Genomic DNA, 23552 nt, shown 5'->3' with positions numbered 1-23552 from the left:
ACATTTTTCTAAGGAGAAGACAGCCATCAAAATTTTTCAACATTGGCCTCCATTCTTAAAAAGAATATAGGTGTGGTTTAATAAATACTAATTTTTTTTTAATGCGCGGAAATCCAACTCTGCTTTTTAAATCAAATAAAAGGAACAAAAATATGACACCATCCCAAAAAATCTAATGCCAATAAAAATGGCAGCAGTACAAAAATCTAAGCAAATCTCAAATACAGCAGATTTGTTGTATACAACATGCAATGATTTCTTTTTAACGAGAACAAGAAGCTTAATAGCAGGTAAAAGAAACCAAACAACTGCATTATATTGAATACTAAGATAAGTAACCATAGTTATCTCATATATATTCCAATATCATAACTAGTTACTTTTGCATAACTAAATGTAACCCTCATTTTTAATTAAATGCCTATTCAACAAAGCAACTGGAACAAATACATTTATGCAAATTTACATCCTAGGATACCAGAGTAAACAGGAGACATTAGTCAAGGATGAATAAGAAAGTTCTATTTTTTTTCATCATCTGTGTCATCAGATGGCAAAGAATGTGCTTTTCTCTTTCCTTTTCCTAAACCACTGCTTCCTCCCTCTTCAGGAATCCGATTCTCTTTATCAGAATCTTTAGGGGACAGTCTGAAGAATTCTCCAATTTCTTTTTGCCTTTTGGGAGTTGGGCGCACACAAACTGGATTCCCTCTTGTACACTTATTTTCAGCTTTCCTCCAGGAAGGTGAAGTGAAGTTAGTGGCAGAGGTGGAGGAACCAAGCACTTTCCTGGGCGCTCGGGCAGCCACCACTTTTCTGTAGGTGCCCGGGAAACTGTCTGCTCTAGTCCGCACCATGTTCAGACACGAGAAGATGAGAGCAACCCACTGACTTTCCCACGGAGGGTGTCTCAGTGGACAAGGACAAGAAAACTAATCTCCCGGGCCCAGTTTATACTCCTGATTTCATTCTTAAAACATTCTTTTGAATAAATAAAAACCACTGCTGCCTTAATTCAGATGATTGTATGAAAGTCTTTGGGAGGTTCTCTGATTTCCTTTAACTTAAGCTCTGTTGTCATCTGTGGTAAGTTATAATTATCAATGACATACAGCGTGAATGTATATCATTGATAATAGGAATAGGTTCTTTGGGAGGAAACTTTCAAATTAAGGAAACAAGGAAGAGCGGCATGGATGTCCCAATTCATCACCATCTTCGTGAAGAGCCGTGCTGGACTATGGTGCTCTGTTGAATAGGCAGTGTTGGCATAATCAGATGATTTTCAGAGTCTGGGATTAGGTGTCAGCTTTAGAGAGTAGTTGTCTGGTAAAGCCATCCACGTAGCATGTAGGGACCTTCAAGACCCAAGAGAAGCTGGGCTTTAATAAACTCTGGATAAAAGAGTCCCCTTCCCAGCTGGCTAGCTGTCCAGGCAACCCTGGTACCCAGGGCCACTTTTGGACACTCCTTCTTGTTGCACCATAATAGATTTGTAGTTGTATGTTCTTCCAAAATAGAAGCAGATAATGCTGGATGGAAAAATTGAACCTTGGGCTAATAGAGAATTACTTCTTCTAATTTGTCTCCAACTATGCTAACCTCTTTCAGTTTTCAAAGCATGCTAACTACAGATGATTGATCTATTGATCTATCTCTATCACCTCCCCTATAGAATTTTGTCTGCGCCCTAAATATCACAGTTTTATATAATCATGTTTAAGGCAGAAACACAGGGCATTGTTTTTGTCAACTGTCTTTATCAGGGAGTAGATAGATTCCTTCTCAGAGGCTTTTCTCTTCGATCATCAGTTCACTTTCCTTTCCATCTCTTAAGTCAGAGCCATAGGCTCACTCCTAATTGCTTTGTTTGGCTTAGACTGATCAGAGTTCATGCATCAGGACGATAGTAGGTAGTTACCGGCCCTCATTAGATTGAATCCTGAACAATATCGGGGTTCTATAAACTGAGCAAGGAGAGGAGCATTGCTATTGGGTAGATCAGCAATGGCCCCACCCCTCTCTCCTTTTTTTCCAGTGCATTGTCCATCACTCTTGTTTTCCCGGAGCAGCAGTGAGTTTTGTTCTTCACTTTCAGATCATGACATGAGTCATCACATTCAGGCCACCATAAAAATGATGAATAACTGAACACCACTGATCTCAAATGTATTTAACCACTTACTGCTGGGACATGCTCAGAATTGATTATACTTCTTGGTCTAATGCTAATTTGAATAATACCACATCATTTTTTTTTTTTTTTAGGATAGGAAATCATTCACTGGAGTAGAGAATAGAAAGCTCAGACAGTGGTCATGATTCTCTTCTCTGGAGCCCTACATCCTTCTCTCTGATACCCCTTTGGACACTTGAAACAATTACCATAGCTTCCCAAGTCTCCTTTACTTTTAATTCCTTTCTTTCCCTCTTGTATATAATGAAACTTGATTATTCTCCAGTACTTCAGCCCTTCCACTTCTCTGAGGGTTGCCAGACCTCCTTCTACCAAGATTTGGTGGTCCTCTCTACCATGTCCTCATAGCACTTTCTACATTTTTCATGTACATGTCAATTGTGAGTTATGTAAAGGAAGGGCCCTTATCTTACCCACAATGTGCCCCCGAAGCCTTGCATAATGCTTAGCATCTCAGCCTGGAGAGACACTAGTCTGATCCATTATAAGGTCATTACTCAATTACCAGAAGTAACAAGATGAAAAAGCAGCTACCATGCCTTGGTGAGAGTTACATCTTGCCAGAGTAATTGAGTTTTGTTCTATGATAATATGAAAAACTGTAACAAGAAAGAATTGTTAGGGTGACTTTGTGTTGAATGAATGACCCACTTTATCTCGATTTCAGTAAAGTTCTTAATGCTTTCACAAATAGCTTTCTCAGTGATCATCTAGGGCAGGGGTGGAGAATGTCCAACCCATGGGTCGTATGAGGCCCATGAAATCATTTGGTCTGCCCCTGCCAAGGCATTAGGGGTGAATTAATTAAATATTTGACTAAATAAAGCAGACAAATTTTTTTTTAAAAAAATCTCAGCTCTATCTTAAAAAAAAAAAAAAAAAAAATGGAGCCCTAGCTGGTTTGGCTCAGTGGAGAGAGCGTTGGCTTGCGGACTGAAGGGTCCCAGGTTCGATTCCGGTCAGAGGCACATGCCTGGGTTACAGGCTCGATCCCCAGTGGGGGATGTGCAGGAGGCAGCTGATCAATGATTCTCTCTCATCATTGATGTTTCTATCCCTCCCTTCCTCTCTCTGAAATCGATAAAGATATATATATTTTTAAAAAAATGATAGAGAGGAAGGGGAAAGGGATAGAGAGAGAGAAACATCATCAATTGGCTGCCTCCTGCACGCCCCCTACTGGGGATTGAGCCCATAGGAATTGAACCTGTGACCTCTTGGTCAACCGCTGAGCCACACCAGCCAGGCTAGCAGGCTTATTTTTAAGTTGATAATTTTGTATGGCCCACGAATGATGTTATAAATATCCAAATGGCCTTTGGCAGAAAAAGGTTCACTACCCCTGCTCTAGGGAAAGCATTGTCCCAATTATACAGTTTAAATGAATGAGGAAGTAGTAGGACATTAATTATCAAAGAAAGGCATCTATGATTAATAGTTAATAGATGTGATTCATTAGTATAATGCCATTGCAAAAAAAAAAAAAAAAGTGGGGAAGAGCCCACATGCTTCTGGTAGTTAGCTAGTCATTAAGTTTTGGTCACCACAGTTCATCAAGGAGATGGAGAAGTGTGTGAGGATTCAGAGATGAACGCCAAAGGTAATTAAAGTAGTGGAAACAGGTCCTGTGAGGAAAGGTTGTGTAATTAAAGCAAGAAAAGGCCAAGGGACTCACATTTGATTACTAATTTCATGTATTCTTTATATCCACAAAAAATAAGCATGAAGAAATTAGCTTAAAGTACAATAGGCAAGCTATGGTTGGCTATGAAGAAAAATATTCTAACTAATTGGATTAAAAAATACAAATCTGACCATGCTATTCTCTAGTTAAAAAAACAAACAACCCTTAATTGACTTCCCATTGTTTCTAGGTCAGCGTCTACTTTTTTTTTTTTTAATGAAGCATATAATTTATTTATTTATTTATTTTTAAATATATTTTTATTTATTTCAAAGAGGAAGGGAGAGGGAGAGAGAGAAACATCAATGATGAGAGAGAATCATTGATCGGCTGCCTCCTGCATGCCCCACACTGGGGATCGAGCCCGCCCTTGACCAGAATGGAATCGAACCCAGGACCTTTTAGTCCGTAGGCCAACGCTTTCTCCACTGAGCCAAACCGGCTAGGGCTGAAGCATATAATTTAGTAGTTAGCTGATTTTTAACAAATCACAGTTCAAGTGATTTTTTTTTAAAAGCAAGATAACATGTAACAATGATTTGGGCATTTTAATTTGTTGGGAAATGAAATACTGAATGATACAGAAATAATGTTGTCATATCAAAAATAGATGGAGATAAATAGGAAAAGATGAAAAAGAGGGGGAAATAAACAGAGTCCAAAATTGCTTATGTTGTGGCCCAAATGTTCTTTCTGTGTTTTGTTGAGACACAGCTTGAATCCCAGACAGACTCAGCTTCAATCATGTAGTGGATGAGCCACAATGTATGGTAGTGTTCTGTCTTATGAGCAGCTTAATATGAGGTTGAATAAGTAAATCCACATTTGTATGTTTTAGGATTAAATAAAATGTTTAAGATATGTATGTGTGTGTTTTTAAAGATACCCATTCCTGCAGGCTTTGAGGATAATTTTTTCAACGTTTAATCTAGAATGATTTCAAACATACAGTTATAAGAATAGTACAAAGAATATCCATTTGCCTTTACCCAGATTTACCTGTTGTTAACATTTTACCCCATTTGTGTGCTTGTGCTCTCTCTCTCTCTTTCTCTCTCTCTCTCTCTCTCTCTCTCTCTCTCTCTCTCCACACATACACACACACACACACACACTCGCACACTCGCACACAATTTTTGTTCTACCCACTTGAGAATAAACTGCATACATCATGGACCTTTACTTATAAATCTTTCAGGGTATATTCTTTCAGAATAAGAATATGGTCTTACAGGACCACAGGGGACTTCAGTAAATGTAATACAGTTACGGTATTTTAATCTACCGTCCATATTCCAACTGTTTCCATTGACCAATAATCTCCTTTACAGGGTTTTCTTCTCCTGTAGTACAGGATGCAGCCAAAGCCTCTGTTTTTCAAAATGGCATCTGAGGCCGTCCACAAACAAAACTGCAGGGTTACCTCCTTCCAGGTGCAAGCTCCTCCCTTTGCGCCCCCCCCCCCCCCAGGGTCACGCCCCTGTGCCTTCATTTCTGCTCCTTGGAGTGCTAGAACCCCGTTCTTTACACAATACCTACTTTTCTTTTTCTTTCAATAATCAGACATTGATGACGACTCTCCTTATTACCCTCCTGGAAGTCAGGGGGCTTTCTCCTTTCTCCCTCCCCACATCTGGGACCCTAGGTGTACTTGACATATCTTAGTGCATATTCATGAATACATATCTGCCCCGCCTTCCCCCAATCACCCTTATCCCCTTCTATGAGACTAAGATCTTTGAGAAAGTAAACTATATTGTATTGGTCTTTGTATCCCCAGATGTTACCATGGGGTCTGTCACACACAAGGTGCTTTATAAATATTTATTTATCAGCGATGGAATATGTCACTGTAAAGAGCTGCTGAAGGAAGTTGTAGGAGTCTGATCCTGAAGAGCTCCCAAAGAAAGGAAAATGCCCTCTAACCACGGGCCTTAATGGTTCTAGGCGCAGTGGTTGGCAAACTGCGGCTTGCGAGCCACACGAGGCTCTTTGGCCCCTTGAGTGTGGCTCTTCCACAAAATACCACGTGCGGGCGTGCATGTACAGTGCCATTGAAACTTCGTGGCCCATGCGCAGAAGTCGGTATTTTGTGGAAGAGCCACACTCAAGGGGCCAAAGAGCCGCATGTGGCTCATGAGCCACAGTTTGCTAACCACTGTTCTAGGGGGAAGGGGAAGGAGTCTGGGCTGGGAAGATTGGTCTCTTCCAATTAAATGGTAGAGTATGGCGAAATCAGACCTAACCTTTACATTTCTTTTTCTTTTTTTTTTAAAATATATTTTATTGACTTTTCACAGAGAGGAAGGGAGAGAGACAGAGAGCCAGAAACATCGATGAGAGAGAAACATCGATCAGCTGCCTCCTGCACACCCCCCACTGGGGATGTGCCTGCAACCCAGGCACATGCCCCTGACCGGAATCGAACCCGGGACCCCTCAGTCTGCAGGCCGACGCTCCATCCACTGAGCCAAACCGGCTTCGGCTAACCTTTACATTTCTTAAGTTTTCTCAAGGTCATGCACAGACTTCGCAAGAACATGGACTGGATCTACTTTTTAATTTTTAACTAATTTTAGACTTCCAGAAACATTACAAAAGTAGGACAGAAAGTTCCTAGAAACCCTTCACCTAGCTTCCCTTAATAATAAATATCTTCTATAACTATAGAACGATGATCAAAACCAGGAAGGTGGATTTGGCACAAGGCTACTAACTAAACTACAGACCTTATTCAAATTTCCCCAACTTTTCCACTAATGTCTTTTTTTTCTGTTCCAGGGTCCTATCCACGATCTCATGTTGCATTTAGTTGTCGTGTCTCCTTAACTGTCTTCCATCTGTGACGGTTCCTCAGTCTGTCTTTGCCTTTGTGATCTTGACACTTTTGAAGAGTATTGGTCTGTCTTTTGTAGAATGTCCCTCATTTTGGGTTTGCCTGATGTTTTCTCATGGATAGATTGAGATTCTGCATTATTTACAAGAATACCACTGTGGTACTGTGATGTTGTGCCTGCTCTGAGCATCATGTCCAGGGTACATGAAGACATATGTCTTATTAATGGTGATGTTGAACTTGATCACTTGGATAAGGAGGTTTCTGCCAGATTTTTCCCTATAGGGTTATCATCCTTTTCTTTGACGTTAATAAATATCTTAGAGATGCTTTGAAACTATGCAGATAATCCTGTTTCTCTTCAGACTGTTATCCACTAATATATGCATCCATCAGAGAACCTTGTTTGTAACAAATTTTACTGTTATGTTTGCCTAAGTGAATTTCTTTTTTTAAAAATATATTTTATTGATTTTTTACAGAGAGGAAGGGAGAGGGATAGAGAGTTAGAAACATCGATGAGAGAGAAACATCCATCAGCTGCCTCCTGCACACCTCCTACTGGGGATGTGCCTGCAACCAAGGTACATGCCCTTGACCGGAATTGAACCTGGGACCCTTCAGTCCGCAGGCTGACGCTCTATCCACTGAGCCAAACCGGTTAGGGCCTAAGTGAATTTCTTAGTGATTAGAAAGAATTCTTCTGGAAGAAGGAGCTGCAGACTGGATTTGGATTTAGATGCAGAATGTCACATACTTCTAATCAATATTTTCTGCTCTGTTGATTCTTCAGATAATTAATTTAATAAAATGTATTTAATGTTCTTATTCATGTATTTACATTTTATTAATGTTTATGTAAAGGCATTACAATCACATATGTTATTACTGTACTGTATTTTCTTTATTATAAGCAAACTGAATGACTTTCAATTTTATAAGTGAAAAAAATCAATGGCATTAAAACTAAAAAACATTTTTAATAATAATAAAAAAAAAACCTGCCCAGGACTGCCCAGCCAGCTCAGTGGTTGAGCATCGACCTATGAACTAGGTCACGGTTTGATTCCCAGTGAGGGCACATGCCCAGGTTGCAGGCTACTGAGGTGTGTAGGAGGCAGCCGATCAGTGATTCTCTGTCATCATTGATGTTTCTATCCTCTCTCCCTCTCCTTTCCTCTCTGAAATTAATAAAAAATATATATTTTTTAAAAAAGAAAAGCCCTTAAAATACATACATACATACATACACAAATAAATACATTTCTTTTTTACAAAGGGGTATACAGAATTCAAATGGCAGCACAAATAATTTAGGTGAAATACTAGGAAAAGCTTCTTATAAGTACTGCGCGCTAACCGATTGTGCCACTGGAGCTCCAGGAAAAGCTTCTTAATATTAAGGACTTTGACATCTTTCATTCTATCTCTCTCTCCCTCTCCCTTCCTCTCTGAAATCAATAAAAATATATTTTTAAAGATAAGTAAATAAATAAAATCTGAATGATGTTAAAAGGGGCACAGCCTCCATAAAAAATCACTAGCTCCTTGTTTAGCGTCTGAATGTCTAGTAGTAAAAATAATACTGTTTTGCCTAGCCACAAGCACATCATGGAGCACAAGTACGCTCTCTATCGGAAGAACTTCCATTTTAGCATTTCTTGGTTTTGTATGTTTGCATTGTTAACTGTAACAGAATTACAGAGCACGGTATATTTAGCATGAACTCGGCAGTTTTCATGGGCCGTAGCTATCGTGCAGGGTTTGCCCACAGTGGTTAGTCAACAAAAAAGCTTCGAATTGCAGATTCATTTTTGAGTCAGTGACAAATTCACTTTCCCAAAATGCTATCTTTAGTTTTACAAAGACTTGTAAAAGACCATTAGTTAGATCACAGCTTGGCTAATTTTCTTTGGAAAGGGTCAGAAAATAAGTACGTTTGGCTAAGCAGGCCAGTCAGTCTTTGTCACAACTACTCAACTCTGCTGTTGTAGAATGAAAGCAGCCATAGACTATGCAAGTGAGTGGGCAGGACTGTGTTTCAGTAAAACTTTATTTAGAAGAACAGGTGGCGGGTGCAGGGTGGTGGGGGTCAATGGGAAAAAGGGGGGGCATCTGTAATACTTTCAACAATTAAGATAAATTTTAAAAAAAGAAAGAACAGGTGGCGGGGCTGGCGGGGGAGGGTTATAGTCTGCTGATTCCTGATTTAGGCTATAAAAATACACAACCTCAAAATATACAATAGCATTTATGGGTGTCCCTGATTTTTCTCTACAGGCAGAAGACTGATCTTTGAAAATATGTATTTGGGAGATAGTCACGTTCTGTTGAATACCTTGTGCGGGTGCTGCCACAGAAAAATCTGGTTACACTCCGGGGAGGCCTGCTGCCGCTGCAGGACTGAACCACCTCGGCTCTGAGATGAGCGTCCGGCCTGCGCGGGCACACCATGAATAGGTACACAACGATCAAGCAGCTCGGGGATGGAACCTACGGTTCCGTCCTGCTGGGAAGAAGCATTGAGTCTGGGGAGCTGATTGCTATTAAAAAGTAAGTGTTATCCTTCACTCTCATGAATGCATCCTCAGCTACGCATTGTCAAAAGGGGAGTGCGCGGGAAGCATGGAGAAGGGTCCTAGACATTGATTTCTGCGGGGTAGATGATTGTCGACTCTGGAATGCTCACGTCTGAGGTGTTGAACACATGCCCTTGCATCCTGGGTTTCTGGTTAGCTAATAGGCCTCTCTTCCTCGCCTCAGGCTCCATAGCAGGGATTGGCAAGCTTTGTTCAGTAAGGAGCCAGACAGTAAATATTTTAGGCTTTGCAGGCCATATGGCCCCCGTCACAACTCAGCTCTGCTGTTGTAGTGTGAACACAGTCATAGACCATATATATGAATGAGTGTGGTTGTATTCCAATAAAACTTCATTTATGGAAACTGACATGTGAATTTCAGATAATTTTCACATGTCACAAAATCTTCTTCTTTTGATTGTTTTGATTCCAACTATTAAAAAATATAAATGCCATCTTAACTCATGGGCTTTACAGAAACATATGGTGGGGTGGAGTTGGGGTGAGACATAACTTGCCAACCCTTTTATTGGCGTGTCTAGAACTGTGTTGTCTAATAGGGTAGCAAGTAATCATATGTGACATTGAAATGTAAACTTAATTAAGAATTCAGTTCCTGTGTTGCACTAGCTAGCTACATTCCAAGTGCTCGCTAGCCACATGTGTCTGTCTAGTGGTGACCATACTGGACAAACAGAACATTTCCAGGGAAACAAAGTTCTATTGGACAACTCTGGTCTAGATAAAATAAGAATGAGGGATCCCCTCCATGGTAAGGTTAACTAGCTAGTGATAAAGCAAGACACAGTCCAGGCCTCCTGTGCTACACTGCACCACCTCTGCTGGGAAAATTGGTGATGTAGGATTGATTGCTGGGTTTTAAAATAAATGCTGTTTTGGATAGTATAATATTTGATAGGAATCAAACCCAATCTTAAGCACTATTCATTAGTTTCAGAATGAAAACATGAAAAAGAAAGTTTAGCCTGTGACTAGGAGTAAGCATACTATTTGTTTCTTCTCTTTAAGAATGAAAAGGAAGTTTTATTCCTGGGAGGAATGCATGAACCTTCGTGAGGTTAAGGTATGTATTAATACAATAGGGAATGACTTATGTATAGTTGATTAAAATAGTGTTATTTATGCTTACATTTTTGTTGTTGATATATTCATTCTCTTTGAATTGTTTCACTGATGCCCAAAAAAAGGGGGAAGAGGGATGCTAACATTATTCAGTTCATAGCTCAAAATAGAAGATTACTTTGCTATTAATGAGTATATTTATTGGTGTATTACTCTTTAAGTTAATCACAGCTTTATTCAGATTTCAATAGTTTTTCACTAATGTTCTTTATCTCAAATTGTGATGAAAAACAAATAACATAACATTTACTATCTTACCAACTTGTAAGTGTATACAGTATGAAGTACATTCATATTGTTTTACAACCATCATCACCATCTATCTCTAGAACTCACTTCATCTTGCACAACTGAAACTTTGTACCTATTAAACAGCAAGTAACTCCCCATGACCTCTACCTTCTGTCTCTGTGAATTTGACTGCCCTTAATACCTCAGGTAAGTGAAATCATACAGTACAGGCAGACCTCGTTTTATTGTGCTTCACTGATTGTGCTTCACACATGTTGCATTGTGTACAAATTGAAGGCAAGACCCTCTAACTCACTTCATGGCAGGACTCGCACATGGAGGTGGTTTAGACCCAAACCCTCAGTATCTCCGAGGTATGCCTGTATTTATCTTTTTGTGACTGGCTTCTTTTGGTTAGCATAAATGTCTTCAAGGCTCATCCAGCTGTAGCATCTGTAGAATTTCCTTCTTTTTAAAGGCGGAATCATATTTCATGGTCTGGATGTACCACATTTTGCTTGTCCATTCATCCATTGATGGACACTTGGGTTGCTCTCACTTTTTGGCTATGGTGAACCTTCCCATTTCTTTAAACTCTTCCTTTCCACTGGCTCCTTCTCTCCAGTCTCTACTAGTAAATGTGCCTGCCATTCTCTCTAATGAACCTCAGCCCTCTCTTCCCTTGAGCTTCCTCCCCTGTCCTTCCAAACAACACCTTATGCCATCATTTGTCATCTACCATTGACTTTTCACTGAACTGAGGCCGGCGTCTCTCTCTCTGTTACGGAAGCTGCTTGTTGCCAAGTCCAGGATCATTTTCTCAGGCACTTTCTTGCCTGCAGGGTTGGGTGCTGTTGACCACTTCCTCTCCTCTCTCAGGCCTTTGTGACTCTGCTTTTGCTTAGCTGTCCTATCTCTTTCTTGCCTTTCACCACTTCTTCTGTGGGTCCACCCCTTAAATATCGGTGATTTCCCGCATTCTGTTCTTATTTCTTATTCTGTTCTTCAATTTTTTCTTTGCTCTGACACTACTCCTGATTAATGTCATTCAACCCCCTTGCTTCGGCAGTCTCATCAGATCTTTTACCTTTCTTATGCATTAGGCCAGGGATTGACAAATGGCCCACATTCTGTTTTTGTAAATAAAATTTTGTCGGAACACAGCCCTGCCCATTTGTTTGCATATTGCTTATGGCTGACTTCATGCTACAATGGCAACAGTGAGTAGTTGCAGCAGAGACCTCTCACCTAGGGAGCCTAAAATACTTACTCTCTGTCCCTTTGGAGGCGAGTTTGCTCATTCCTGCTGTAGACCCCTATATCCAAATGCTCAGTGGATATCAGTGCCTGAATTTTCTAGAAAGTCTGCAACCCCCCGTGCTCATATCTTCCCTCCCTTCTGTTCATTAACATTTACCCAGAAACCACAGCTCCTTGTAAGTGGCCTGTGTGATCCCACTGTCCTCATGTCTCATCCATCCTGTGTGCTGCTGCCAGAATGATCTCCGTGACAGTCAGCTGCTCATACACTATCTACCGTTTATCGAGAGGCTGTTATGGGCCAGGAAGACCCTTAGGTGTCTCACTTCATCCCACAACTACCTGATGTGGAAAGTGTTAGGGTCTTGAGTTTGCTCAAGACAACAGCTGAGACCCAGTCTCAGGAACTTGCTTGAGGTAAACACACCTCTAAGCCACAAAGCTTGGTTTCAAACCCAGGTTTGTGTGAAGGGTTCAGTGGGTATCCACCTGGCATCCAAGCAGTGTCGTCCCTGCCCACTTCTCCAGTTAAAGTCTTCCGGAGGCACTTCCTTTAGAACCTAACTGGGGCCATTCCTATTCCTCAGACACGGAGAATGCCACTCCATGCTCACACCCGTACCTGTGAGGGCTCCCCTCCCGACACACCCTTCCTTCCCACTGAGCTGTCTAGGTGTTACTGTTCCTGAAAGTCACATTCGAATGATACTCACTGACTACTCGGGGTTTAATAATTACTCCTTCTTGAAACACCTCTGATGTTCCTTGCCTCTGTCATTAATACAATCTTCTTAATTTTGTTACATGTATTTTGTCCTCTCTTCTGAATTAGATTGTTTGCCTCTGAAGGGCAGGCACCCCAAGATATCCTTGGGGCCCAGGGTATTGTACAGCAGGTCCTCAAGTAATGCCCTTTCCTTCAAGGTCTTTTTAGAACACTGGTATCAATTAGCCTCGGATACAATTGATTTTGTTACACACGGTTATACATTGCAGTTCCAAGAACCTATTGATGGTGTTAAGTGAGTACTCACTGTAGTTTTGTTAAAAGTTGAGAACCTTCATGCCTGGGGACAGATGGTCCCTATTCGGACTGCTCACCCAGGTTCAATCTGCTTCTCTGCGTTGATACAGCTGTCCTGCCCCTTCCTCTCCTTTGTAGACCTCCCCTGAGCCACAGTAATAAGATGCCTTCTTTTTGGAAGTATTTCTCTGTAAAATGAGTCACATGAAGTCCTCCACGCAAAGTTAATTATTTTGATGTTAAACTAATACATGCTTTAACTTGCTCATGAGCCTCGCTTAGAAATAAGAGCTGTGAGCCACGCACAGCTCAGTTAGGAATGGCCCCAGTTAGGTTCTAAAGGAAGTGCCTCTGGAAGACTTTAACTGGAGAAGTGGGCAGGGAAGACACTGCTTGGATGCCAGGTGGATACCCACTGAACCCTTGGGCCAGTAATTCATGCTCAAAACACACTTCAGGCTGACAACAGAAGGGACCGTATTCCTTGCCTAGAATTCTCTTCTTGAAAAATTTTAAAACTTACTTCATTTTCCTCTGAACAAATTTGCTGCTCATCCCCTGGACATCCCAGCCATTGTGTGGGAGGCACTGTAAGCAAACAGGCAGAAGCGATGGCCGCAGCCTGCAAGAGCCCAGTGAATGCTACTTACAAGTTAAGCAATGTTTGTTTTTGTTACTCATGGAGCATCAGGAATCCAACCCAACTGAAAGAAGTCATCGGCCCGGAGGAGTCATTCTCGAAGGATCTGTCCATTTGGCCCGAACAGCTGAGTATTTCCTGCCAGAGAGGCATGTTGGCAGCGGCTCGCCCGGCAGGGAAGAGGCACCAGAGAGTCTTACTTTGCTCTCACTCACTGGCCAGAGTCCCCTCTCTTCCCAGCTGCTTGAAATAACTTGATCTCATTGCACATTCCCAAGCTCTGGTCCCTGGGGTACCTTATCACTGAGTGTCCTTCCAGATTTGGATATTCTATGTTAACACTTCATCTTCAGGCATTGCGTTTGTTTTATAAGAGGGATGTTCTTTTAAGGAAATTCAAAGATAAAGAGGGCTTTGCAGTGTGTTATTATTGGGCTGCCTTCTCTGTGAGGAAGTGGCTTTTTGAATGACAGGGCTCATCCCACTGGCCAGGGTGACCCTTCGAGGCTTCCTGGAAGGAGCCTGTCTATCAAATTCTAAGTGTCTCGTGAGTACACCGATAGTTGGGTATCTCTGGCTGTCACACATGAATGGGATCGCTGCTCACCATTGACAGAACTAATGAGGCAAGCAAAAAATGGTTGACACGGCCGTACTCACGAGTGCGTTCCCAGAAGAGGAAAGCTGCATGCACGCAAGGCTGAATAATAAGGTCAGGCAGCATTTTCCACGTCACCCTCTTGTTCCTTGTGCCTCGCTTTTACTGCCTTTGCTGTTCTTGGAAGCAGAGCTATTTCTCCCATATCGCTTCAGAGTCTTTCCAAAGAGATTTCTCTTCCTCTCCCTCTGCTTCAGAACTCACAGTGTGAGGGGCACTCTGTGTCCTCTGGACACGGATGAACCAGATGGAAGTTGACAGAATCAGGCTATTGGCCCCTGTGTAAACAATTTCTCGTTCATGATGTCTGCAGACTGTCAACTGGTGATCTTGCCCCAAGGCAGCTGCCTTCTCCAATACAGGCGCACCCCAGACAAATGGAGGGTTCAGTCCCAGACCACCGCGATAAAGCACGCTGTAATCTTGTTTCCCAGTGGAGGGTCTTGCCTTCAATTTGTAAAAAACAAAACACAACACAACATCTGTGAAGCACAATATAGTGGAGTGCAATACAGCGAGGCTTGCCTGTGCTAGAACAGTCAAAGCCTCATCTTCCAATAGATTCCTCTCTCCACCTCCCAGGAATGAGTTCGTTATCTGGAGGGAACACACCTCAGGTAGCCCTGGCCCACTGCCTGGTCCTGGCGGCACCAGAAATACCAGTTAAGATTACGCATTTACCATTCGGTCAGTTAATCAAGATAGCTTTTCCATGTACAGTTGCTATGGATTTCATAGACATATCATTTATGAAATTGTTGTTAAAATATGAATTGTGGTCTTCCTGTGGTTGTAGAATTAGGCGTTTCTTCCTAAGTCCACATGGGGTTACTTTTCTTTTTCAACAATAGAACCTCTCTTTTTGTTTTTCTTCCTCGCCTTTCAGTCTTTAAAGAAGCTCAACCATGCCAATATAGTAAAACTAAAAGAAGTGATCAGGGAGAACGATCATCTTTATTTTATCTTTGAGTACATGCAGGAAAATCTCTACCAGCTCATTAAAGAAAGGTACGTTTGGTTTTCATGATCTTAGAAATAACTATTGCAAAGTGGACGTGTTTTCTTTCTGCTTTTGTTTTTTATTTTATCAGTCATGTTCCTCAGGCTGTGCTGCTTAAAGCTGCCTGTTAGAGAAGGGGCCAGACCCCCATCCCTACTTCGGAGGCCTTGTGCTGGCATCATCGAAGCTAGTTTCAATGAAGCTGTTTTCATGTTTTAATGGCTTATTCACCCAAAGGAGCTCAGACATGTAACAGACATTCTGTAGTTCTCCATTCCCACAGGGACATGTGGGCAGAGCAACTGCCAGTCAAGGTGTAAAAGCTTCACTCACTCTGAGACCTCCATCGAAAACTTCTGGGTTTATTTCCATTCCTTTCTCGCCACAGTGCTCAGGGGCTTGTGCACAGGGCAGAGGAGTCTAATAAAAAATTTACCTGCTATGGTAATTAGGAACTTTAAAAGTGAGCCATGTAGAACCTCCAGGCCACATTTTCTTGGTGGCAGATGAAAGCCATTCACAGAATCCCTCTGAGTGATTACAGCGGACAAGGATGGTCTTTATTGAAAATCATAGCAAAGAAGATGCGTAGTTTGCCCAACCAGGAGGAAAATGTTACTCTCTACTACATGTCAAAAAGCCTCAGATTTTCCCCATTAAAATTTTTTAAAGTTTTAGTTTATATTACAGAGAGAAGAGATGTTTATATGTTACTTTAGAGGGAATTTTGTTGGGGGATTTACTATAAAATATTTCATCATTGCTTCTTTGTAACATAATTAAATATATTTGGTGTGTATGGGCAAATGGTTGTTTTTCTTTACTCTGTATTATCATCAAAGGATCTGGTCAAATTAGCACGTGAGCCAATGTTTGCACAAGTTCTTACTATATAACCAAAATGAATCCCATTTTCATTTGTAAATTTAGACTTATAACTTTTTCCCTCTGCTCCATACAGAAATAAGTTGTTTCCTGAGTCTGCTATAAGGAACATCATGTTTCAGATACTGCAAGGACTTGCATTTATTCACAAACACGGTAGGTGATTTGGATTATTGTTCTTCTGAATAACAGTGAAGTGTTGTCATCAGGTGGGTGCAGGAAGCATCCATGTATCTTGCAATTGACTCCTGGAAAAGGTGGAAGAGTTGGGAGGTTGACAATGGATTTTGGAATACGTTACCTTCCATTACTTGATTTCTGAATACCCCTCATTATTCCTCTTGTCTGCATATTCTTCTTCTTTGGGCTTTAACGTTAAGCTTGTTAGTTATAGATCTAAAATCATTCCTGACCATTAAATGGTATATTAATGAGAAACCTAAGATTAGAATTCAGGGAAATTTCACATATTATGTTTGACCCACTAACACTGATTTACAGTGGCTTCTCGGTTTCCTAATGTATTTATATTTTAGTTGTTCAAAGGGGCTCAAAAATAGTCTAACAAGGTTTATGCAACACAGGAAAATTAAATGAATTAAAAATTAGCAAAGAAAGAAAAAGGGACAGGCCAAACAAGCTACAGGGTAGCTATAGCCAGGGGTGAGGTTAACCCACAAAATGCATCTCGACCTCTTTTACTTAAATAGAAGAAGCAGGCTACAGATTCGATTCTGAGCTTGCTTTCTGACAATGAGAAATGTGAAACATGACAGATTACAACCTACATAGTTTCCCTGAGGTAAAAACAGTCCATTTGCCCAAGAGAAGCAGACTATTCTTGGTACTGAGACCAGGGAGGTTCTCTTATGTGTCCTTGTAGGGGAAATAATATGTAATGTGACTTCATGGTAAACACAGTGACATGGGGAAGTTTCATGTCACTTCCCTCAATACAGGCCAATTATATCACCTGATTTGAGAAAACGGTCCTACTGAGAAAATAGTTCTACTGAGGCCCAGGATAATTCACTCTGGGGATGGTCTGGTTAGTCTAAGGAAAGAGAGTGTTTAGAATAATGGATGGTGCATACTCTTTAGGAAAGCCTCTATCACTTTTGTCCTTCTTAGCTGAGCTTTTGAAAGATAATGAGTAGCAGTGAGTTTGAGGTTATGTTTTCCAGCAAGTATCTGGGGCATCAGTAGTCTTTGTTACTAACTGCACATGGTCCACCTGGGGATGGATCGTTACCTCCTAGTGAACACAGAGCCGTGGGATGGACATGTGCACCAGTAGAACCAGGAGATCCTTCTGGAGGTCATTTGAGGTCACTTTTGTATATAGACAGATGGGCTGAGCAGTTGATCTTGCACAGGTAGAAATCTGTTCACTCCCAGTGTAAGGATATCATTGCCGTTGCAAATATTGCACCAACAAATGAATTTCCTAATAAGGAAACTGGGTGGAAACCCTTCGATAATACAGTCAGTTTAGATTTGACACAGGTTGGTAGTGAGTAGAAAAGACCTTGTGCCACCATCCATCTGGGATTGTTCCCAGCCTGTTCTTTAACCCCTAAGTAGCTTCAACAGACAGGCTATCCGTACAAATCCTTGTCAGCCTCAGGCACATGCTGAATAATCAGTGAGTAATTGCAAGACTGTGTCAAATTGTGAACCAGTTCTAGTGAAAAGATTTTAGTAAAAGGTATGTCTGATTCTGCTGACATTGATAGAGCTAGCACTTTAGCCTGTATTCACCAAAATTCACAAGGCATGGCATGAATTTGCAAAACACAAAAAATTTATAGTAAGACATTAGGGACAAATCGGGGGAGTCACGTACTAGATTTAAGAGTCCAGGAAAAAGAAACGTTAAGAAATCAAAGAAAAAAAAGAAATCAAAGAGATTCTCAAAGGAGAAAGGTCAACCAGAATGTCTTCAAATCGGGACCAGTGATGGCATCTCAGTTGCTCGGGCTCCTTGCTCAGTGTTGGAAACTGAGTGGGGACCTAAAAGAAAGTTAAATTCTTTGGCTTTCTCTTCTTTTGCTGCTTTCATGAGACTCAGATATTTGTTTCCAGAAAGAGCATGTAGCCTTTTATCCAGGTCTCTATCTAACCCATCAAAAGAATATATGCACATACCCTTATACATGTGCATACACATCTACATGTACACATACCCACATGTGCATGTATCTACATATACACCCCTCCCTGCACACACACATACACACACAACACATAAATACATATCTAATAATTTAGCATCCTTATACTATTGTGTCAAAACAGTTTTTTGGAACTCCACACTATCAGTTTCGCTTACACGCCTTAGACTTGTTTCAAGTCCCAATGCACAAAGCTTTGCAAATATTAGCACATTGAATTCTGCAAAATAACCCTACGACGTAGATGCTGTTATTGCCCCATTTTACAGATGAGGAAAGTGAGGCACAGAGAGGTTAAATAAGTTGCCAGCCAGTACACAGAACTGGGATTTGAAATCGGATTGTGTATGAGAAGCTGGGTTTATTGAGAAGGTCAAACCAACTTTACTTTATAACCCCAGCACCGTTGCTATGACCAGAGTTTCTTGACACTTTCCCCAGCTGTTAAGTGCCCAGTTCTAGGTATAACTTAGTAAGTTTTCATCTGTCAATTTATTTCCATGCCAGTTACTCAGGTAGAAAGGATAGCTGGTATCTGTCCCTTCCAAAGAGGTCTAGAGAGCTTTAAAGAACTTCCACAGGCCCCACTGCAATGAAGTGGAAGAGCAGAGATCAGCTCAGATACCTGTGTCCATTGGCCACGCTTCACTAGACAAACCGATCTTCCCAGCGAACAAGAGAGTAAGAGGTTAAGAAAATAGTGATAATATTTGTAGGTGGATATTAATTTTACAGGTCCTACCTCATTTTCATTGATAAATGATTTCTGGAAACTTCTTAATGGTATTTATATTGTATCGACTTGACTTTGGTTAAGGGCACATGTAACTCCATGTTATTTCTTTTCTCCAGTAATGGAAAGAAAAATCACCTAACGCACTTCAGAGTGAGTCTCAGGCTCCTCCCTATTGCTCATCCTCACTGTGAGAAGGCGAGTTCTGTCCCCGGGGGAGCAGACTCCTCTGAGAGGGGAGAGCCGCCCTGCGGGTAGTCAGTTGCTATGGCCATAGTCCATGTCACTGAGCCCTTTCCCCGCCCAGGGAAGGAAGACACCATCCTGCTTGGGGCTGATTGAGCAGTGCCAAAGCACACGCACTTTGCGGAAATTAAAAAATGAATGCACACTGTGTTTCTTCCTTAACCTGCCCTTGCACATATGCAGGTCACACTCATCCACGCCGGTAATCAGAAATGCATAGCTGGCTTGAGAACAATGTTTTGCCCCAAGAAGTGGCTCTCTGCTTCTGTGTTTCACCACTGTCTTCCTGTGCATGACCTTGAGTCAGCCCTTGGCCTTTCTGTGTGTTGCTGGCCTCGTGGCCTTCTTTATAACAACATTGTAGGTTTCAATTCGGTAATATCTGTGAAATTACACCTCCCGTCCCAGGAAGGTGTGCTACATGAATTCATAGTGGTTAAGTATTCTCTAGTTATTTCCCCATGTTCGTATCAGGTTCATCATTAGCAGGATGTGGCAGAGGGGAGAAAGCCTTCTTTGTGGCTTCGTGGTTTCCTTGCCCCCGGGCTCTTAATGAAAAGCAAGCACAACGCATTTTCTTCCAGAATGAAAGAGGAAATTCTTCTGTTATTCGATTGGCATAGGGGACCCTGAAATTAGATTGAAGGGCTGATCCTGAATTATGAAAGCCAAACAGTTTTGAACAGGAAGGTTTATCTTAACAGCACTTTGCTGTTGCATGACCCCTGAGTGACCCAGCTCTAAGGGTTTGCATTGTGGATCGGAAGTGGAGAGGGAAAAGTGGACTCTTGTGACAAGTCCCAAAGCTCGCATCCGCAGAGCGTGGACCCGGCCAGGAATCAGAGCAGAGCCAGCACCACCTCCTCACAGGTGGCGGGGCACATCACTAGCCTCACAGCCTTGATTCTTTGCATCTACAAAAGTGGAGCCGTGTCTGCCTGTTGCTGGGAAGAGAAAATGATAGGATTCATACTACTAATACCAACAAGCTCTGGCCAGGTGCCGACGTGCTAAGTGCTGCTGTAAAAGCTGTGCAGACGTTAACACATTGAATCCTGCAAAACAACCCCGCAGGTAGATGCTGTTATTCCCCCATTTTACAGGTGAGGGAGTGAGGCACAGGTTACATGATTTGCCAGCCAGTGAACAGAATTGGGACTTGAAATCGGGCGATCTGATTGGTCTGCACAATTTACTACTATGCAGTATTGCCTCTCATGTGGTAATGTTTTGTTAAAATAGAGATGAGAAGTAAACGTACACGGCAGGAGGGCCTTATACTTTTAATTACCAAGGAATAGAACGCATGGGCATAAAGCTAATAATAACTTGCCATTATTCAGTAATGAAAAGGACAGAGGGCTAGATTCTGCAGACATATTCATGAATGTTCCTCATTATAAAGGCTTATTCTCAAATACAGTATAACAGACAACACATGTCAACTGACAGATACAATTTTCAGCAGCCAATTTTAAGGGTCTGTTTGCAATTAATTTCTTTCCCCCTAGCCATTTTCCCTCTGATTATTTATTTGGGGCCTGAAGTGTGACCCATAGAAAAGAAAGCTGCTAGAGGGACATATGGGGAACCAGAATCTTCCCTCTCCTCATTTCATTAGTGCTCATGTTCTCTGTGGAAGTGGAATTAAAGAGGGAGAGGGTAAAGCTGGACTGGCGGGAGGAGATCGTGCGTGTTTACAGGAGCATGACCAGCAAGGAAGCAAGGAGTGCAAGAATACTTGCATCTGAGCACAGGTCGATGTGGTGGGATGTGCAGGAGAAGATGCAAGTGTGTTGAGGTGGGTGTTGTAGATGGTGGCAGTGGAGCTTGGGGGCTGGAGAACAAATGACTCATAAATGCCACGAAAGTTTAGAAATAATAATTTAGCCCAACAAGAGGAGAGAGGGGGAGTTAAGAGGAGAAGCAGCATTCATCTGGACTTGCGAAGACCAGAACCACAAACCTAGATTAGCTGTGTGGGTTGGGAGGGACAGAGTGGAGCTCCGTAGTATAACAGCTGTGGTACCTTTCTTGGTAGGATTGTGAATGATTCACCCACCCACCATGACTCACCTCTCCCATCTGTTCAGTCAGAAAACAATGTCTACCATTTCTTTTCTCATTGAGGTGTTTGGTTTTTGTTGTTGTTAATCCTCACCCAATTATATTTTTTGTGTTGACTTTTATTTATTTATTTATTTATTTATTTATTTATTTTTTCCCCTCCTCTCCCCCGGGGCTGCGCGTCCCCCTGTGTTGACTTTTAGAGAGAGTGGAAGGGAAGGGGTAGAGGAAGAGAGAGACAGAGAGAGAGGAGGAGAGAGAGAAACATCAATGTGAGCAAGATACATTGATCGGTTTCCTCCCACATACGCCCCCACTGGGGCGGGGATTGAACCCTTGACCCTTCAGTGCATGGACCTATGCTCTAACCACTGAGCAATGCTGGCCAGAGCTCATTGGTGTGGTTTTAATTCTCTGAGTTTTTAGGAAGAGAGACCATGGTCTCATGTTCATATATCTTCAGGGGCCACAGGAGTCTTCCTGGGTGCACTGACAAAAGGTCACTCTCTAATAACTGTGCATTTTCACATTCTTAAGTCAATTCCAAGATGGGAGGAGCATGCCGTCGGGCCTTCTGGGAGCTGGATGGTGCTCTGAAGAACAGAGGGTCCAAACACAGTGACTCAGTCTCGGAAGAGACCTCGCCCACTCTGGTGGGCGCTGATCATCTTTATTTAATTAGGCTGAGCAGAAGCCATCCAAATTTGCCCACATCTGAAATTCTTTCTTTCATTTTAAAGGCCATTTTTGACAAATACTGAATTACTGTTTGAATTTGAACCAGCCTCAAGTTTGGTTCTTCCTATAATTTAGGTTTAATTTACTCTTAATTTGGTTAGGAAACTTAAGGAATTAGTATGAGGAAGGCCATTAGGCATATATTGGTACAATGTTAGGATAAAGAATGAAACAATGGAATATATATAGATATATATAGATATAGATATAGTATGTATAGTATGTATAGTATAGTATGTATCTATATCTACATATCTACATATATGTATATATACAGTATACTACCTTTCTACACCCATATATGCATATAAACACTCAAAGCTATACACGTACATGTACTACACATACATATGCTATACAAATAGAAAATTCGCTGTGCCAGTCTCTGGTCTAATCCAGGTCTAACTGCTTGATCTTCTCAATGCCTTGGATGATGGAAAAGAAAAGCAGCTCATTGGTGGACGGAAGCACTTCCTCTTCTCCCCTGTGGCCCTCTTGAGTGTATGCGATCACTTCTGTACCTTCAGCCCTTCTACGGGGACTGGGTTCTTGGCTCTGTATTTATAATCACCTGGCCCGTCTTAGCCAGCCATTCACCTTACAGACCCATCATTATGTTGTAACACGAACCACGTGGAGCTTGACCTCGTACTGAGCTCTGGTGTCTCCAGAATGAAGAACAGAGAGGAGTGTCCTTTTATGAAAACACTGTTGCTTCTGTGATGCAGGACATCTAGTGCAGTTTTCACATATAACTACGTTACAGTCGCCCAGCTCTTCCTTTCGAACACAGAGGGGTTTTAGAAAATGACCTTGACTAGTAGATTCTGTCCTGCTGGAACGCCCTCTGTGACGAGAACTTCCCACTCTGAGCCCTTAGTGTCTCCCACACTGCGTCAGGGTCATCGCTCTTCTCTCTCAGTTCTCAGCTGCTGTCTTGTGAGGTTTCTTCTCCCACTTCCCACAGCCCTGGTCTGCTCTGGTTGCCTCGGATCCCACATCCTCTTAGGCATGGCTTTGGTGGGGATGTAAAGTTGTGAGGGTTTGGGAGGGGTGTGTATGCTGATTTTTAGAGGCAAACAGAATTCAATTAAAAAATACAAATTACAGCCCATTTTATTGCTTTACTCTGCTTTTTAAAGTTTTCATAGCAAAATTCTCAATGCCTAAATATGAAGTACCAGTGAATAATTTGCTTTAATCAGGGCTTGGAAAATGCATATAATGTCAGTGTGTGGGGAATAGCTCCTGTAGGTGTGCCGTTTTGTTTGGCCCATAAAGGTAGAGGATGTTTGAGGTCTGCATTGCCATTAACTTGCCATTGAAGAATTTTAATTTTTGCTTCTATTGGTCCAGAAGCAATCTTCTATTTGGGAAGAGGGGTTAGGAGGGGCCCTAACAGATATAATTATAACCAAGGCCTCACCCAAAGTCCAGTATATAAAAAAAATTATTAA

General features: G+C 41.7%; 2 protein-coding genes across 3 annotated transcripts in view; one reads left to right on the top strand and one right to left on the bottom strand.

Annotated features, from left to right (window-relative positions):
• ICK (intestinal cell kinase) overlaps nucleotides 1-23552 on the top strand; it is a 52443-nt gene that overhangs the window by 10123 nt on the left and 18768 nt on the right. The window contains exons 2-5 of the mRNA XM_006093257.3: nucleotides 8998-9270; nucleotides 10326-10380; nucleotides 15139-15260; nucleotides 16214-16293. Coding sequence (XP_006093319.1) covers nucleotides 9170-9270; nucleotides 10326-10380; nucleotides 15139-15260; nucleotides 16214-16293 — 358 coding nt within the window. The 5' untranslated portion in view covers nucleotides 8998-9169. The remainder of the gene's footprint in view (nucleotides 1-8997; nucleotides 9271-10325; nucleotides 10381-15138; nucleotides 15261-16213; nucleotides 16294-23552) is intronic.
• Nucleotides 444-857, bottom strand: PCLAF (PCNA clamp associated factor). 2 transcript variants are annotated; one of them, XM_014459640.2, is made up of 2 exons: nucleotides 732-857; nucleotides 444-577 (listed from the first exon to the last, which is right to left on the bottom strand). In XM_014459640.2, the coding sequence occupies exons 1-2, from the start codon at nucleotides 855-857 to the stop codon at nucleotides 497-499; spliced, it is 207 nt and encodes a 68-aa protein (XP_014315126.1). In that variant the 3' UTR covers nucleotides 444-496. The 2 variants fall into 2 exon arrangements, with proteins under 2 accessions (XP_014315126.1, XP_006093302.1); XM_006093240.3 differs by having other exon boundaries at nucleotides 522-857.

The sequence above is a fragment of the Myotis lucifugus genome, unplaced genomic scaffold, assembly GCF_000147115.1.
Source record: "Myotis lucifugus unplaced genomic scaffold, Myoluc2.0 scaffold_111, whole genome shotgun sequence".
Lineage (NCBI taxonomy): Eukaryota > Metazoa > Chordata > Mammalia > Chiroptera > Vespertilionidae > Myotis > Myotis lucifugus.
This window is presented reverse-complemented; position numbering and strand designations above follow the sequence as displayed.

What these genes read in the sequence shown, in the direction of transcription:
- PCLAF (XM_006093240.3), bottom strand. Translation starts at nt 857, where the DNA reads ATGGTGCGGACTAGAGCAGACAGTTTCCCGGGCACCTACAGAAAAGTG.